The 18261-nt window shown below is 42.2% G+C and overlaps 3 protein-coding genes across 3 annotated transcripts; 1 reads left to right on the top strand and 2 right to left on the bottom strand.

Moving 5' to 3' along the window:
• Positions 1-448: 448 nt before the first annotated feature.
• On the bottom strand, positions 449-10385 carry RB195_001970 (uncharacterized protein; the record flags this gene model as incomplete). Its single annotated transcript, XM_064198997.1, has 13 exons — positions 449-454; positions 1157-1310; positions 1364-1441; positions 1502-1567; positions 3446-3582; positions 4992-5126; positions 5218-5293; positions 5847-5985; positions 8163-8263; positions 8735-8868; positions 8928-9057; positions 9921-10162; positions 10269-10385. 13 exons carry the CDS (start codon positions 10383-10385, stop codon positions 449-451), a joined length of 1515 nt encoding a protein of 504 aa, XP_064054878.1.
• A 59-nt stretch (positions 10386-10444) lies between these two features.
• Positions 10445-12219, top strand: RB195_001969 (uncharacterized protein; the record flags this gene model as incomplete). The annotated part of the gene is made up of 6 exons (XM_013436431.2): positions 10445-10495; positions 10569-10656; positions 11675-11742; positions 11842-11913; positions 11978-12125; positions 12176-12219. 6 exons carry the CDS (start codon positions 10445-10447, stop codon positions 12217-12219), a joined length of 471 nt encoding a protein of 156 aa, XP_013291885.2.
• An 818-nt stretch (positions 12220-13037) lies between these two features.
• Positions 13038-13409, bottom strand: RB195_001968 (uncharacterized protein; the record flags this gene model as incomplete). Its single annotated transcript, XM_064198996.1, has 1 exon — positions 13038-13409. One exon carries the CDS (start codon positions 13407-13409, stop codon positions 13038-13040), a length of 372 nt encoding a protein of 123 aa, XP_064054877.1.
• Between the last annotated feature and the right edge of the window lie 4852 nt (positions 13410-18261).

Raw genomic sequence — 18261 nt, 5'->3', positions numbered from 1 at the left:
CATCTCAGTTGTTTTTCTTGGAAATGGGGTTTTCTAACGTTCACAAAGCAGAGGTATTTACACTTATCAGGGACTCTGCGTCCTTCTCTGATTTCAGTTGACGGTTGTTGTGCACTTCAAAACTGTATTCTTTCCTTTTGATATATTCATGCGCTTTAGACAGTCCCTTTGTTTTCCGTTTATTATTCGGCGTACCCGACCCATATATTCGTTTTGTGGGTAATATTGTGTAGGGTTTTTCTGTTGATTTTCTGTTCTCTTTGTAAAACTTCGTGGTACTCCGTCGGTATATCCATAGCATTGTGCATTTCCGCCGTTAGACCATGGTGAAAATGTTTCGCTGCAGTAATGCTCAAATATTTATTGCATGTCGACGATTATCAGCTGCATTAAAGAGAGGCAATATGTCTTTGTTGGCTGTATGTGCGATTTTGTCGATAAATGTGGTTCAGCTCTGAAATACGTTTCTTAAAATGAACGTGGTATAATTCGTGAAAAGGTAGATCTCGGAGAGATTCAGTTATTGTGCATTTTAGAACGATATTCTTTCCTTTTCATGCATTTATGCGCGGCAATATCAGCAGCAAGGAAAATCCGGTCAATCTAAATTTGCTTTTGGGCTGTGCTTTTGTACTGAGCCACATAAATCGTCCGCAAATTGCGGAGACCTCGTGCAACTTTGAGCCCCGGAAACCCCAAAAATGAGAGGGGATGGACAGAAGAATGTTTCTTACATTTTTTGCGATATACATGTAAGAGCTCTGAACTGAAGAGATCTTCTTCAGTCTTATTCTTTTCCGTTCGTTCTACCTCATCACCTTCCACAGGTAATTTTCGCCTTTTTGTCTCATTTATAGTCGGGTCAATAGGCATGAATCACGAGTGTAGTTGCGGTACGCCCTCGAAACGGCGTGGTGGAGGCAGCGAAAAAACCGAGGTGAGACCGTCGCAAACTGCAGCAAGGATTTCACCACGCTTCCAGCCGCTACGCTCAACCGAAAGGCCTTGAGAGAAGCCGCGTGCGCAATTGCGTACGTGTTTCATGTCGCTTTGACTCCATTACACTCAGTTCACTTTACTCCTCATTTTTTCCGGGCCAACAAACTCCGAATTACGTCGAAACTGTCAAGTGTTGAAAAAGCAGTTCAGCCCTTACACAGAACGAACTGCTGACGACCGGAATGCTTCCGGATTTGTAGATAGCCATCCTAACTCGATCATAAGTGATACCATCGAATGCCCTCCCTTCACTGCCAATCATGCCCTGAGAGGTCCTCATTTCAATACCAGTAGTTCCAGCTTGGGAAATGCTTAAACGAGATTTTTAGTTGATTGATTCAGAAATTTTACGAATTTCACTTACTCAGCTGGACACGAGCTGTTATTTGGCGGTACAAATTCGCCGTTTAGATTATTACCGCAGCTACCAAACCACCATCCTCTGTAAAAAGATAATACGCAAATTCTTAATAAGAAAACGAAAATGAAAGGAAAAAAGTACCCTGTTTGTTTGTTTAAAATAGGTGTACTCTCATTTCCATAATACCTTAGAATATCGCATCCCTCCCTGAAAATAGGCTGAGGAAGTGAGTGAACCATAATATAAGGTTGAAATTCTATCGTAAGGATAAATTTTATTCGATTTATCCATCCTCATGGAACAGTAGAAGGAATTATGCAGGAAAAAAACAGAACAGGAAATACTTTTATGGAAGCGGGAAGTCGGCTGTGTACTAGAGTCAAGGAGCATCTAGATGGATTCGCAAATTCTAATTTACCCCCCTCCCCCCACTCGGAGCACATCACAGAATATGTCATCAAAACTCCGAACTAGTGGTAGAAGTTAATATTCTATCCTACTATCCTACGAGTCCGAGATCACAGCACGCAGAACATTAGAGGCATTTCGGATCACCGCCAACAGTCCAAAAATGAACAGGAAACATGAGTGCATTGCGATCACAAACGAACTATCCCCATATCAAGACCTATGCGGGTTTTGATCCATGGTGCGGGCCGTGAGGTCCCTACAAAAAAACTCTTGTGACTCATAGTTGTGGTACGTGGTGGTCTGTTGCGTAATCAGATCTAGTAAATGAAGTAAGCACTAGCTGATATCTTGTTGTTTGAATTTACCTATCGTTTGAATGCTTTCTGTAGGGTGGTGGGGCGCTTGAGAGGATAAACCACTGATGGCTTTGATTTTTTTCCAGGCTCTGACGAACGCGATAACGCCGAAACGTTAGCTGTTGTTTAATGAAGGAAGATCGATACCGATCGATAGGAAGATTGGCTACAGCTCAAGAAAATCAAGTAAAAACTGCGTTTCAACATGCCAAGATTCAAAGACAGTCGAAGTCGACAGTTGGGCAGTACTTTTATGTTAAAGTTAAATGAGCAGTAACACGTTCGCGGCAAAAATAAATGGATTGCACAAGGAGGAAAAACTAATCTACAGTTAATGTGGAAGGTATTATTTGGGCAAGATGCATTGCGTCAGTTCTCTGTTGTGGAAACTGGGATGTTTCAGGTCGATCAAAAGGGTTGTGTCATATGGGATAGCGCAATCCAGTAATTGCTATCAAGGAAGAATTTTGTTGCGATTATGACTACTAGGTCATCCTTACCAGCCACAATTACACGAAGAACAGCGAAAAACTACTTCAAAAGTAGAAGAGAGATGACCAGGGCGCTATCGGCCCTATCTGTTAAAGCCCCATCGAGGTCAGTGCACAACTTTATCGATGTTGTCATGTAGCATTGTAATGGGTCACGCCTACAAGATGCGTACATTGGCAACTGTAGAAGAAAACGAGTTTTTGCTGAAGCACATAGATTTAGCAAGTACCCACAAAATGCCGAACAGACCGCCAACTGTTGTTTTTCTTTCTACCTGTCTATTGTCATTGTCATTGTATACTGTCATTGTATTGTCTAACAGAGGTCGTCCCTTGTTAGATGCCATACAAAATTGCCCGAAAATTCTGTCCCCTTACAGCCAGCATACCATGAATCTGGGGTGGTACGGATTTCAGGTGGAGTATCCGTATACGGGGTCGTAGATTATGGAGATCGGGGTGGTTCCGCTCATCTCTCGCTGAATCACTGCAAGCAGCCGGCCCCTGAATGCTGTTTTGTATGATGCCGTCTATTGCAGCGCGCCACCCTTGCACGTATAGGAGCGAAGCGTTGCAATAGATGGAGTCGTACAAAACAGCATTCTGGAGGCGGCTGTTTGCAGTGATGCAGGGAGAGATGAGCGGAACCATCCCCGTCTCCATAATCTAAGACCCCGTATACAGACATTCTACCTGAAATCCGCACTACCTTAAATGGTAATTCACTAGGTCGGCGCATGAAAATAATTTAACTGTAAGAAATTGCCTTCAAACTACCAAATCTTTTCCATATTGTTGGAAAGTTTTATGTACAAGCAAACACTCACAGCATATCGTCCTTCAAATTGTCATAGGTAGCAAACGTTGCGTTAATATCCTTTTCTCCTGTATTTGAGGAGATAAAGTCAAGTCCTATTTTTGGCACTTCTGCCTCTGCAGATAGGATATAGTCTCCAGCAGATATCTGAAATGACATGACATTTATACGGAAGATGTGAAATTACTGAAATTTATTAATTCCACTTTACATGCTTCGGTTGAAAATCGGGCAAAATAACAAGTAAATAACAAAACCAAAAAAAAGTGACGTTGAAACAAAAAAGTGAATCTTCCATAAGGAGTAAAAGGATAAAGGATAAAGTCTCTGGCGCTGGTCAATCCGCTTGGGATGCGCCCCCACGTTCACTTCAATTCAGAACCGTTTGAGGTTTACGAACGTGTAACTGGCCCACACAATGACTTGCGGTGGCTAGCCGATGTGTCAAGTCAGTGTTTTTGTCCTCCCAGACAAGTCTGGTACCAATTTATCGATACCGTAGGAATGAAAGGTTTGGTGAGCGCTAGGGCGGATTCGAACCTCCGATCGATTGTGCAAGAAGCGGAACCTCTAACCGCTACACTACACCACCTTACCACACAATTGTCTTAGTGTGGAAACTTAATGGAAGACAAGAGTTAGGGGTAGATTATGAACATGACCGTGGCCCCGCTTAATTTCCCCTCATCGTTCTGAAAAACGACGTGGGAAACAGCGTTTCTTCCCTCGAGGTACGTTGGAACGCCCCACCGTTGTCAATACGCCGCATCTACGATCAAGCGGTCGAGAATGAATGAGGTCTTCTCAGCAATCCATTCATGTAAAAGCAGTGCACAGGGAACCGAAGCGTGTGCAAGCATGGCGCGTTCTAACGTACTTTGTGGGAACAAATGCCATTTCCACACCGATTTTTAGAATAATTAAAGGAAAGCGGTTCCACGCACAATATACACTCCTAACTTTGTGTTTTCCATCACCTTTCCGCACTACCTCATTTTCATGGTTCGCTGTCTTTAAGGGGTAAAGTTGTTTTCTTGTCAAATACTCTTCCCTCTTTCATTTGCAAAGTCGGCGTTATATGTCCTCCTACACACTTGGCCCATGCCACATCTTCCGTTCAAAGTCTTAAGCTGGAATACTATGGTCATAAGACGTCGCTAGGACTAGAGACTTCGCCCTTTGCTGAATTCTGCTACCTGGAGAAAAAAAAGATAAATAGAATGTTCGCCGATGTGTGGAGCTGTTTTTGTTAAGCTCCAACGTTTGAAAAGCAACAGGAAAGCTCTCAGAAGCGCGAATGGTGGGAGGCAGTGTCCTTGGAGCAGTTCGGAGACGATAGAATTCAATTGAAATCCTTGTAGAAGGGATTCGCTCGAATTTCTGCTTCGGGAAAATTAGGTACAGTTGTAAAAGCTCAAGTTCTATGAAAATGAAGAACTCCATCAAAATCTGAAATAATGATCGGTCCGCAGGTGACCTCGCGTAGTTCGCGAGTCGCGCATGAGCCGTCCAATGCTGTGAGAGTTAGTGACGAAGTGCGTAACAACTCAACTTACCGTAAAATTATGATAAAACTGCTGTTGAATCGATTTACCACTGCAACACAGTTCAATAAGAAGATCGTAGCCACCGTCGGCAGTAAGTGCAACCATGTTGTCGAGGCCAAGCCAGAAATTGTTGTTCTTGTTAGGCTAAAAGATCTCAGTGTTGTATAGAACCATTAGTAATCCTTGATAAGATGAAATACTTGGAAAAGTGGTAGAAGATACCAAGAAAGTTTACCCCATCCAGTTTGCCAAAGGGTCCTTTGTATTCCTCGAATGTTTTGTTGAACGTTTCATTGTCGCCAGAACCGCGGCTGAAAAATTATCCTCGAAGGGGAAATAAAAATATTTCATATAATGAAAATGTGAAAATATTTCATTCTCTGGGGATTTATTAGTTTATTCTTTCTTTTTTGGCTTTGCAGATTTTTTTCAAAGATGTTTATTGAGGAGGATCTCATAATGTTTTGGAAATGAATTCAAAAAATATATGAATAGAAATAGAATTGGATCAGGAAGAGTTCTCGTTAATTCTAAATTCCTTAAAGTTGCACCTACAAATTACTCAACTATCTCAAAAATTCCTTTGGTTTTAACAACCTGAATCAGATCGGGATAAATATCAGTAAATGCGTCACAAGTAAGGATGGGTTTTAAGTGTGAGTGTTAGAGTGGAAAGCCGATGAAAAAGAGATTTCTTTGTCTCATGGGAACGAATTCTGAAGTAGCTTATTTTGTTTCACCTCTATTTAGCTATTATTTCTCTATTAGACATTGAGATAACCGTTCTGATTTTTTTTTGTGGGGAGACATTTTATCTATCAAATTTCTGCAACCGGAGACAAAGGAAAAAATTCTTTTTCTCACCTTTGTATTACGGTGTAGGCCTTATCAGCACCAAATTGACAATACACAAATATGGATGTGTTATTGATGTAGATTTGCTTAGGACCGTCCGTTTTATCGCTTTTAATGTCATCACAGGATTTTGGATAGAGAATTCCACCTGAAATCTTGAATCCACCTACTCAGTCCCTAGAGTGTGTGTTCCCATGGCAGTTTTGTCACGATAACGACGTGAGCGGTTAAAATGTTTGTCAGCACACCACGAATCAGAGGTGGTGCAGATTTCAGGTAGAGTGTCCGTATACGGGGTCGTAGATTATGGAGACGAGGGTAGTTCCGCTCATCTCTCCCTGCATCACTGCAAGCAGCCGCCTCCGGAATGCTGTTTTGTACAACGTCATCTATTGCACGCTCCACCCCTTGCGCCGCATTCGCCCTGCGATTCGTCGAAAATCAATTCAGAATACCCCGATAGGCAGTAAAGGACGCTACGTGTGCAAGGGTGGCGCGCTGCAGTAAAAGGCGTCGTACAAAACGGCATTCCGGGGGCGGCTGCTTGCAGTGATTCAAGGAGAGATGAGCGGAACCACCCCTGTCTCCATAATCTACGACCCCGTACACGGATACTCCACCTGAAATCCGTACCACCCCAGATTCATGGTATGCTGCCTTTAAAGGGACAGAATTTTTGGGCAATTTTGTATGGCATCTAATAAAGGACCACCTCTGTTCATAGGTGGCACTTAAAACGTGCAAGCGGGTGGTTGCGCATATACCTTTTCTACCCTCTTTCACGACCGAAGCGATCTTAGACATAGATCGCGATCTCCCAGATTTTGGTGGCGACTATATGTCTTCCAAAAATTTTTCTCGGATGCATCACGCCTACAAGACTGTACTAGAAATATCACACTAAATAATAGTGGGCTCAGTTTGTGTGCATGTGTGTGCTTTTGTCTGAGTGTCACAAAAGTACTTCACAAAGATGAAAGATTTTGCATTCGTGAAAATCGAACTCGGGACGTGCGCGTGGGAAACTAGCATTCTACAACTAAATCGCTGTCAGCAGTTATTTGAAAATACAAGGAAGGGAGCAGGATACATGAAGGAGACGTTAGTTTCAGTCGTATGTTAAATATGCATATGCAAAATTCATCTTAGCAGTTCTTGTTATAGGAAGAAAAATTAACTTAGTATTTTGAGTAGAGATTGGTAAAAGGTTCGAAAGAACAAAGGCTTCTATTCTGAAAAAACTGCTAAGTTTAACCTTCTTACAAACTTTTATAATACTGTGTCATTCTCCACTTTTTTGACGGTGCTTAGTTGAGCTCCTGAACGTCATCACATGTTTTCACCATGGAGAAGAGAGATGGAATATGAAAGGTCCTACAGCGTCAGTTGGCCGTCTTCGAGTCAAAAGGCAATACGACGGGTCTCACAGCTTCAGTTAGATGCGCCGCTGCTGGAAAGTAGTGAGATGAAGTGCGACGGTCATCAGTTAAGCATGTTGGCGCGAAAAGGCAGTGAGGCATATCTCATGGCACCAGTTACATCCGCCGGCACCACTGAAGAAAAAGGTGGGATGCAGTGAGTCAGATGGTGTCGCATTAGAGCACCAAGGCCAGGAAATAGTGCATGGGTCGAAGAGGATACTGCGACGCAGTTAGTCTCTTTGGAAGTAGAATGCAGTGATGCAGGTTTCGTATCGTTGAGTTGGAGCGCTGATCTAATAAAGCGAGTAAAATTTTGTGAGGTTGCTTGAATAGCGTTTTACGCAAGTGTGCTGCTTCGTATGTCCAATCATCTTTAGAGAACCGCTTTGATAGTAACCAGAGGTTTATGTGATTTGACGGTGAACTCTCTTCTTTGTGGCTGTGAAGATGAAGTTCACGTCATTTCATGTCGGCACATCATTCTGTGTGTTAAGTGGTGGGAAAGAAGACGAGAAGAACTTCGATCTTGCAGCGGTATGAAGGGAATATAGATGCAAAACCAAGATCGAATATCGTTTAAATGTAGTGCTGACACCATTAGCAAGAAGAATGCAAAACCTTTCAACAATGTTTGTATTTCTTGAAAAGAACGGGAAGAGCTGCTGGTTAGTGTTGAAAATAGTTTGAATTGGATCGCAATAGCTTAGAGAAAGCGTCCCTGGTTTATATTTTTATTAACCACTGAAGGCGGGTGAAGCGAGTATCACAAATGTCTGAAAGTCCGACATTTCCCGGGCTTTCAGACATTTCATGTAGGAAATAATGTATGGTGACTCCCCGCACTTGACTTAGGAGAGAGACAGCTTAAAAAATCGTCACCCGAAAGACTTTTCCATTCACTGACCTGGTGTAGTCCTTGTTTGAGTAGGTGTTGAGGCAGTCTGCTCTGTCGGAGCTGGGGTGGCAGGCGGGAAAACGTTATTAGTCGTCCACGCCACTGTTAATCTACAATACAAAAGTACCCTTCGCATAGCAAGAATTTTTTCAAACTTTCTTGAGTTTTTTCTTTTAGAAGAAAGGTCCTACGATACTTAGTTCTTAACAGAACAACGCGTCACTGGTAGTTATCCTGAGAATTTTAGATTGATTCTGGAACTTCCTTATATAGTTGTTTCATTCGGGCCTTTTGGAGGCTTCACAGCGAACAAAAACCTGCCTTGCATGTTGCAAGATTTAGGTGGGGGATGACCACTACAAACTCTAATGTTTTACAGAAATGTAATTTTCATGTAGAAAAGTGGAGAGAGAAGGTAGAACAATTTACACTGGGCCTAATATTATCCGTAGCTGGCCGGATCTTGCGGCATTTGTTTTGCTTTCAGCCACTTTATTCATGATGCCTTCTACTAACACTCGGAATGTCGCTATTTCAGAGCTGCAGTAGAAGTAAGCATGAGAAGAGGAGTAAGCACTGACGTTGTTCCCATAGATCCTCCACGAGTGCTAGTATATGTGGAAACACCTTGCAGTTGTGATTCATCAGCAAATTGATGAATCCACGAATCAATCGAAACGTTATGACTCGTTATTTCCACCGAAAGATTGAATCCCTACAAGAAAAAATCGGAAAAAAATTATTTGTTGACCAATTAGTAAATGTGTTATTTACCTGGTATGTTTTATTTCCCAAAGAAATAGTGTACGGATTCGTCCATTCTGAATAGTTAGCCTCAGTGAAGTCGACCTTATTTGAACTGGATGTCACTCGTCCTAATCCCATCATAATAGGTTTATCGTCCCTGAAAAGAAATCAACAAGGTCGCTGTAGTTCGGACAAAGAACTTTGGCGTCGACTTTAGATGTTGTGTGAATCTGCTTTTTGCTCCACTTTTAATATTTCCTTCTTTTACCTGAGTGAATTTGTGTAAATTATCATGACTTCAATGGCATCATTGAGTTACACCGGGATGTCCTTTTTTGACATGAGTTGATATCTCTAACCCCTTCTTTTACGGAATTCTATTCTTTAACCATATTTGACCTCAAATTTCTAGGTAAAAGAAAATTCAAAAAATTCGGAATCAATATCACAAAGTCACTGCAAACAGCATCTTTTTTTCTTCTGTAACGAATCCTACGTTTATCCCCTAACTTTTTATGTTTTTACCCAATTTTTGACTTCCCATACGAAACAGCAGAAAAAAGAATCTTAAAATTGGTTGGATGTCAGGAAATCTAAGGGATCGTTCAGTTTATCCTTGTATTGTCTACTTCTTCTGAGCTTCTTTTTGCCCGTATATAGTGTCCTCCAGAAATCAGTCACTAAATTACGTGATTGCTCACATGATTATTGGAGTTTTTTGTCCATTGAACCTTCTCGTTATAGCAGGTAGAAATCGGGGAAGAAGGTAGAAAATTGGGCCTAATCGAATAGGTTAAGCTATTTTAATATGGAAAAATAAAAGTGCATGGTGAGACTGAGGCACAGTAACAAACTAAGTTCAAAGATTCATCGGGCGACGGCTTTTAAAGCTTGGTTCTTCCCTTGTCCATTGAAATGTTCTTATCTTCGGCAAAATAGTATTTGTTGCAGTATTTATTGCAAAAATAGTATTTGTTGCGAAACACGTGCACCTTAATATTGAAAAATCGCAAATCTCACCCTATTTCCACCGTGATTTTCATTTCCATAGTGCATTGTACGTTAATGAACGAGAAAGGCGAGCAAGATGTTCCATCAGCAAGAACACCCGGTAGATTTTCAAAATGTAGGAGCATAATGTCCAAGGTCGGATAAGTAGAGTTGTCCGCAGTTTCGGACAACTCTACTTTTTGTTCCGTTGGCGTAGATGTCGCCATTTGTGCCGCTGTGGTAGTGGCAACTACTTGAGCCCTTGAGATTACCTGGAAAGAAGAAATACAACCAAAAAACACAAGAAACAAACAAGCAAACAAAAAATCCATGTATTTCTTCTCCGTCAGCATGACTTTTGATTATTTCGGCACCTACCAAAAACCATGACAGAAGTAGTAGAAGAGGCTGCATTAGCTTGCAGGTGCTGTCACGAGGACACGTTGAAGAATACTCCACGATAGGCTTAGCTGTTGATAAGAGCACTTTTTCCATTTCGGCACAGCAGAGGATTAGCAACTTTAGTCGGGCTGGTCCTTATCGATACGTTGTCGATGAGGCCCCCAAATGAATCGAACGATGCACCAGCAGATAAACTGGATGCAGTGAGTCCTAGATTCACTTCATTCTTGTGAACCTAAGAGGTTAGACGTAGGATAGTTCTTATGTGTTTAACAGGTTCATTTAAACGCAGTTGATGATGTTAACCCAGCGTTAGATGGTCTTATGCAGAGCCAATGCATTGCACTTGTAGTTTTCATAAAAGGTAGTTGATGTTTGAAATGGTCACAGTGGTAAGATTATAGTTCACTTCATTTCTCTTCGTTTCTGTGATCAAAGTAGTTATGTTTGAGGAATATAGGTGCCATATCGAGATTTTTTGTTAACAAAGGTTCTAGCTCATAACTTGAAAGCGACGATGTAGATCGCCCTGGAATGCATCCTCATCGAACATCTCGTAGATGGAGCATCGTATTTTATCAAAAGCGAGCAAGTTTAAAGGCAACGTGTCACGAAAGGAACGATGTTGGGATCTCGCTTCACGAATATATTGGGGTAGAGATGTAGTTTACGACTACGAGTGTCTGGGAAAAAGGCAACGTAATGGCACTGTGTATATTAACTAATATTACTAACGAATCCGACGACAATCAGATTTGCCCCATGGACAAATGAAAAAGTAGAAGCGAAAGCTTGTTGTACCCTTAGTTAGCGTAGTTCTTCACAGCAACTTGAAAAGCCACAGCACTGGAAACTTTGCAATTCATAACAAGAAAAGAACGCGAACACACTCGGAACGGAACAACAAACGAATTGCACCTAGAAACAATCATCAATTAAATAAAAAAAAACTCTTTGAGCAATTGCTGAAAAAGTCGAAAAGAGTAAAAACGAAAGAAGTCAATGATCTAATCTAATGTGAGAATTAAACGTACTACAGACTTTCTCATTTAATTCCCTTTTTTTCTGTTTTGCTGAAACTCTTGAACATCATGACACGTTTTCTTTGCAACGAAATCTAGAAACGTGATTGTTATTTTTAAAAAGGACGTTATATTAGTAAGGCCAGCGGAGAAAAGTCATCATAAAAGAAACTGGCTAGAGAAGAATCATGAATTATAATTTTTCAGTTATTGAGTTTCTTCTTTTCTTATTGAGTTATTGAACTTCAGAAAAAATATTTCGAAACAGAATGCGATGTTTTTGATCAACGCGTCTAAATTTACCCAAGGTATAATCATCATCACGGCATTCTACTGCTTTTAACCCATTCTATAATTCAGAAGACCTATCACTTCTGATTCGTAAATTCGGAGGTGGCCATGCTCTGCTACTTGCTACTTCGTTCCTTGTATGTTCCTGCTCCTTCCTCGCCATGAACCGCAAAGTTTCCAGGGCTGGTTTTTTCACGTTGTTGTGGAAAAGAACTACGTAAGTTACGGGTACAAAGTTCGCACATTTACTTGGTGTTGAATTTTTCGAGGATATTGTGCTTACCATGGAAGGTCTCGTAGATAAAGAGGTACGGCGGCCTCTATTATGCTTCTTTTATTCCGTTAATGACTAGAAGTTTCTGCATTTTATAGCATCTTCGCCTTCTTGACCAATTATTTTGTATCAATACTGTATTTGTGATTCTCTCCGGTGATGGACAGCTTTTGAATGTTGACCCATCTCGATTTTATCGATCAGTTTATCGCCTTCTTAATCAATTGCCATTCGAAAGAAGGCCAGGTAAGAAGCGCAGTTAGCAAAGGTTTTCACTTTTGCCGTTCTTTGTTTAGATCTACGAAAGAAGCAAATGAATTGTTGTTTCGAAAGCGCTTGATTTAATGATTAACTAACGGCGGAAACAGGTACAGCTTTTAATTTCAGCCTAAATTCTTTCGCTTCTACTTTTATTTATTCGTGTTTAAGGCAAGATCTTGAACATAAAAGGAGAGCTTTACTGAAAGGAGAACTTTACTCCTATGGTTCTTTGAACTGGTCGAGCAGGCGTCAGTAATTTTTCCACTTGCCCGATCGCGTTCTAAGGTCGCCCAGTGCTTCCTCCTTTCGCGTGGGATATCACTAGCATTAAGATTTTCTTTGAAATGATGATATTCTTGCAAAATGGCGAAAATCCAGTCGTGAAGTTAATGTGCAACTCTCGAGATACTTTTATGTCCTGAGAAGGGAGGCCTTGGTTGCCTAGGGTTTCCCGCTTCCTATGTTCGCTTCCGTCTTTACTGAATCAAAGTCTTGCTTCAAGTTGATGAAGATGAGACAGAGCGGCATCTTACACTCTTGCGATAATTCGATGAGTTTCGAGTGTGGTCAATCGTGCTGAATCCTTTTCGAACCCCTGCTTTCTCGCACGGCTGTCCTTCATCTAAGATATTTTCATCCCTATCAAGGATCACTCAACATGTAGATGAGGAAGTGTAAGAAGATTGGGCAATAGTTACCAATATCATATCATACACGATCTTGGTGGTCTTCCACTGTTTAAGCACCTACGCCTTCGCGGCTTTATCTTCTCTCCGTGTGAAAGAAAGTTTTCTCAGGGAAGGCAACGGTCCGATCCCGTGTAGAACATGGCGCAACAGCGACATCCGTCAAGCAAAACCTTTTACTAACAATGACGTGGTAAATTTCATTACACTATCACCGGGTGACCCCATGTTCAGCGTAGGGAATAGGGCTTCTAGAGTTGTGAGCTCCACCATGTTCATTCCGTTGTAGGCCGTGGATCCCGATGTGAAGTCCCTCAGGCGTTCTTCTCAGGCCAATTTTGGCATTGAAATCACCAACAATGACCTTGTAGAAGGTATAGTCTTCTCTATAGAACATTTCTAGGTCCATACGGAAAGTCTCTATATCTCCTCCATAGCCTGGAGCGTAAGCAACTAAGATAGTTGAAGCTGGTGTTGGACCACATTTCTCATCCACAAACGTCTGATTCAGTCTGTAAGTTGTTTGGAGGAGTCGAAGTTCTTTGCCGTGCCGATGTCGTGTTAACGAGGAGCTCAACTCCATCAGTCCCTTAATGGTCGTATGTGCCCAGGAACAGTTCTTCTCCAGTTCCACATACGGCGTTGAGAGGGTGGCGTTGTCTCATCTGGGTCAGTCCAATGACGTCGTACTTAATCATAGCGGATTGTATCATCAAATTTTGAATAGCCGCTTCCGATGCAAGCGTGTGTGCGTTATGAGTACCGTGTGAAACCCATGACCAGGTTCTAGTCTCACGGGTTTGTTGGAGAACGTTGCGTCCTCCCGTAATGGACAAGTGGAGCTTATTTGTTGCAAGCGAATCCAAACCCACCTTTCTTGCTGCTCTTAGGCAATTGATTCAGGGATTGTGCCGGACCGACATGAGAGATACATGGACGTAATGACACAGGAGAAACAAGGAGTTCGTTTTCTGAATTCATCCGTTGCAGGCCAGGCACAGGGTCGCTTTTGGGCCGAGGTTAGCCCCCTTTCAGCCTCTTGTGGACCACCTTTCTTTCAGCACATAACCTCGCGACTAACCGGCTGTGATCCTCCTAATGAGGGAGACCCGTGCATTTAAGACTTACACGACTTACACCACCAAAAAATGGAATAAAAATACAAATGAATCAAAGGCAAAAACTTATATATACATATACATACATGTATGTACATGTATATATATATATATATATATATACATGATTATGATCATGATATATAATTACGAGCTTCGTCCGTGTGTGTGTGTGTGTTTGTTTGTTTGTTTGTTTGTTTGTGTGTCACGAAATTCGAAAAAGGGGGTGCGACGGGTCCACCGGCGTCAAATACCTATAGAAGGGGGGCGACGGGTCCTCCTGCGTCAAATTGGTGCGCCAGCGCCAGATACCTATAGAAGGGGGTGCGACGGGTCCATCGGCGTCAGATTGGTGCGCCGGCGTCAGATACCTATAGAAGGGGAGCGACGGGTCCTCCTGCGTCAAATTGGTGCGCCAGCGCCAGATACCTATAGAAGGGGGTGCGACGGGTCCATCGGCGTCAGATTGGTGCGCCGGCGTCAGATACCTATAGAAGGGGGGCGACGGGTCCTTCTGCGTCAAATTGGTGCGCCAGCGCCAGATACCTATAGAAGGGGGTGCGACGGGTCCACCGACGCCAGATACCTATGGAAGGGAGTGCCACGGGTCGTCCGGCGTCAGATTGGTGCGCCGGCACCAGATACATATAGAAGGCGGTGCGACGGGTCCAGCGGTGTCGGTGGACCCGGTCATTGGTGCGCAATAACTCAGAGTGCGTGACGTAAAAGATAAATGGTTGGAGCCGTTTCATAGCCGTGACCACTGGGCGCTTTCCTCTTCACCTTTATGACTCCTCCGCGTGCCCATTTCCTTCTTCGCTCGCCTCAAGTTTGTAGCATGCCGTTCTCAGAACGTGGAAACACGCATGCAAACGGTTGCTTAAATAGTAGCAAGATGTTTATATGATCTGACGTGGAACGTTATCATTATCAGCAAAATGATGTCTTTCGCGTCATTTAATGTTAAAACATCATTCTGTGATAACTACTGGGGGAAATCAAGAGGAATACCCATACTTCGAGTAATGCTTTCAAATAGTATCTTTATTATTCTGTCATCGAAGAAGTGTTTGCAGCTGATGGTCGAATATTCTCCATATGTAAAATTGACGCGTTTAGAAGGAAAACTCCGTAATCTTTCGCCTTAATTTATAATATAAAGATGAAAAGGAAAGCGTTATTAAAAAAACACAAATCTAATTTTACAGAAAACACCACTACTATTAACTTTCATTGATCAGTGAAGGGGAGCGAAGCTAAAACCATCGAAAGTCTGAAGTCCGGCTATATATATATATATATATATATATATATATATATATATATATATATATATATATATATACATATATATATATATATATATATACATATATATATATATACGGACTAAGCTCGTTATTATATATCATAATCATATATATATATATATATATATATATATATATATACATATGTATATATATATATATATGTACATACATGTATGTATATGTATATATAAGTTTTTGCCTTTGATTCGTTTGTATTTTTATTCCATTTTTTGTTGGTGTAAGTCGTGTAAGTCTTAAATGCACGGGTCTCCCTCATTGGAGGATCACAGCCGGTTAGTCGCGAGGTTATGTGCTGGTCCACAAGAGGCTGAAAGGGGGCTAACCTCGGCCCAAAAGCGACCCTGTGCCTCGCCTGCAACGGACGAATTCAGAAAACGGACTCCTTGTTTCTCCTGTGTCATTACGTCCATGTATCTCTCATGTCGGTCCGGCACAACCCCTGAATCAATTGCCTGAGAGCAGCAAGAAAGGTGGGTGTGGATTAGCTTGCAAGTTGCAACAAATAAGCTCCGATTGTCCATTACGGGAGGACGCAACTTTCTCCAACAAACCCGTGAGACTAGAACCTGGTCATGGATTTCACACGGTACTCATAACGCAAGACTGACCCAGTGTGTGTGTGTTTGTTTGTTTGTTTGTTTGTCTGTGTGTCACGAAATTCAAAAAGGGGGTGCGACGGGTCCACCAGGCGTCGGATTGGTGCGCTGGGGTCAGATAGCTATAAAAAGGGTTGCGACGGGTCCCGCGGTGTCGCACTGGCGCGCCGGCGTCAGATACCTATTGAAGGGGGGTGCGATGGGTCCACTGGCGCCAGATACCTATGGAAGGGGGTGCGACGGGTCCACCGGCGCCAGATAATAGCCATAATGTGTTGTGCGACGGGTTCACCGGCGTCGGATTGGCGCACCGGCGCCAAATACCTACAGATTGGACTGCGACGGGTCTCGCGCCGGTCACTGGACGCTTTGCTTTTCAAGGATGAGTGCATTGCGATCACAAACGAGTTATCCCCGTATCAAGACTTATGCAAGTTTTGATCTACGGGGCGGGCCGTGAGGTCCCTATATAAAACCCTTGTGACTCGTAGTTGTGGTACGTGGTGGTCTGCTGAGTTAACAAGTCTAGCTAATGAGGTAAGTACTAGCCTATGTGTTGCTGTTTGAGTTTGCTTACCGTTTGGGTGCTTTCTGTAGGGTGATGAGGCGCTTGAGGGGATAGATCACTAATGGCTTTGAGTTTTCCAGGCTCTGACGAAGGCGATATCGCCGAAACGTTAGCCTCTGTTTAATAAAGATCGATACCAATCTTGGCTGCCGAGATTCAAAGACAGTCGAACATGGGCAATGCTTTGCTTTTCATTTTTATGACTCCTCCGCGCGCCTATTTTCTTCTTCGTTCGCCTCACGTTTGTAGCGTGCCGTTCGCAGAAAGTGGAAACACGCATGCAAACTGCTGCTTAAATAGTAGCAAGATGTGTATGTGATCTGACGTGGAGCGTTATCTTTATCAGTAAGATGATGTCTTTCACGTCATTTTATGACAAAACATCATTCTTTGATAACTGTCTGGGGAGAACAGTAGGAAAACCCATATTTCGAGTGATACTTTTAAATTTTGTCTATAATGTATTGGTAAGGAGTGTTTGAAGCTGAAGTTCGAATGTCCTCCAAATGTAGAACTGACGTGTTCAGAAAAAAAAACTGTGAAATCTTTCGCTCTTAGTTATAATATAAAAAAGGAAGAAAGATTGTTGGAGATACACAAGTCCAATTTCATAGAAAACGGCACCAATATTAATTTTCGCTGATCAGTGAAGGCAAGCGAAGTAAACACCACAGAAAGTCTGAAGTCCGGCTTTAGCCGGACGTTCAGACTGGTATATATATATATATATATATATATATATATATAATGACATTTCGTGTGGTATCACTTCAAGTGGTTGGGTGGGATAACAATTTATGCATTTCACACTTCCAGATTTTAAGTTCGCAGATCTTAAGCAACTTAAGGATTCCACGAAATTGAGAGTATTGAGATCGATCCACGAATACATAGACTCAAAGTTGTAGTTCACGAGCTTAGGCGCAATCGCACTTACTTCCTGCTAATTATCTAGGAAGAAATGATTGATGATGATTGTCCCAATGATTGTCCGCTCCCTGGGAGATGAATCGCGTGTTCGGCAAGGTAGTTCTCCATGGCGTTTGAGAGATGATCCCAAAACTCAACTTCGTGGAATGCTTTTTTTAAAATTGAGGTTTAACTGTTTTTATCCGCTCTACTCAGTTCCCCAAGAGTACTGAGCTTCTTGGTTGGAAGTATTCATCATTTTGTCATGTCGTTCTAGATGTTGGCCGAAAAAGTTGGGTCATGTGGCTGGAGATATCAATTTTGTGTATCAACTTTCTTGTTCGTAGTAAAAGAAGCTAATGCAGATAAATTGTATTATAAAAACAAAAACCAACAGAAAAGAGGGCAGTTTTAACAAACTATATACTGGTTCGTCGGCGGCGTTAATAATTTCGAATCGTTTCTTCAATAAAGTGCGTTGCTGATAACTGTAATTGTCACGACGGAGGTAGCAAACACATCGGCACTTGTCGGAGAGCATAGAGGACACGAGAAAAGGAACAATAACTGAAGTTTTCCTCATGCTCATTACCCTCTCACTGTTGCGGGCTTTCTGCTACTGTGCTATTTGTTCTTCTACTACTTATTGTGCTACTTTTCGGGACTAGGGGAACTAGAATTAGTAGAACCAGGAGGAAGAATGGAGGGCGCAGATTTTTCGAATTTTTTTTGCACCGTCCACCGTTCACAGTGTAGGTCTTCTGAGATGCAGATGTTCCTCACACACGTGTGTATTGTGAGAAGAATCATCCGAAGCAGTCTCACAAAGAGCAGCCTCCCTCACGTAGACGCACGATGTAGATAAACTGGCGACACTTGGATTCCCCGGATACTGCTCTCTTCCGACTTA

Source organism: Necator americanus, chromosome IV (assembly GCF_031761385.1).
Source record: "Necator americanus strain Aroian chromosome IV, whole genome shotgun sequence".
NCBI classification, from domain to species: Eukaryota; Metazoa; Nematoda; class Chromadorea; order Rhabditida; family Ancylostomatidae; genus Necator; species Necator americanus.
This window is presented reverse-complemented; position numbering and strand designations above follow the sequence as displayed.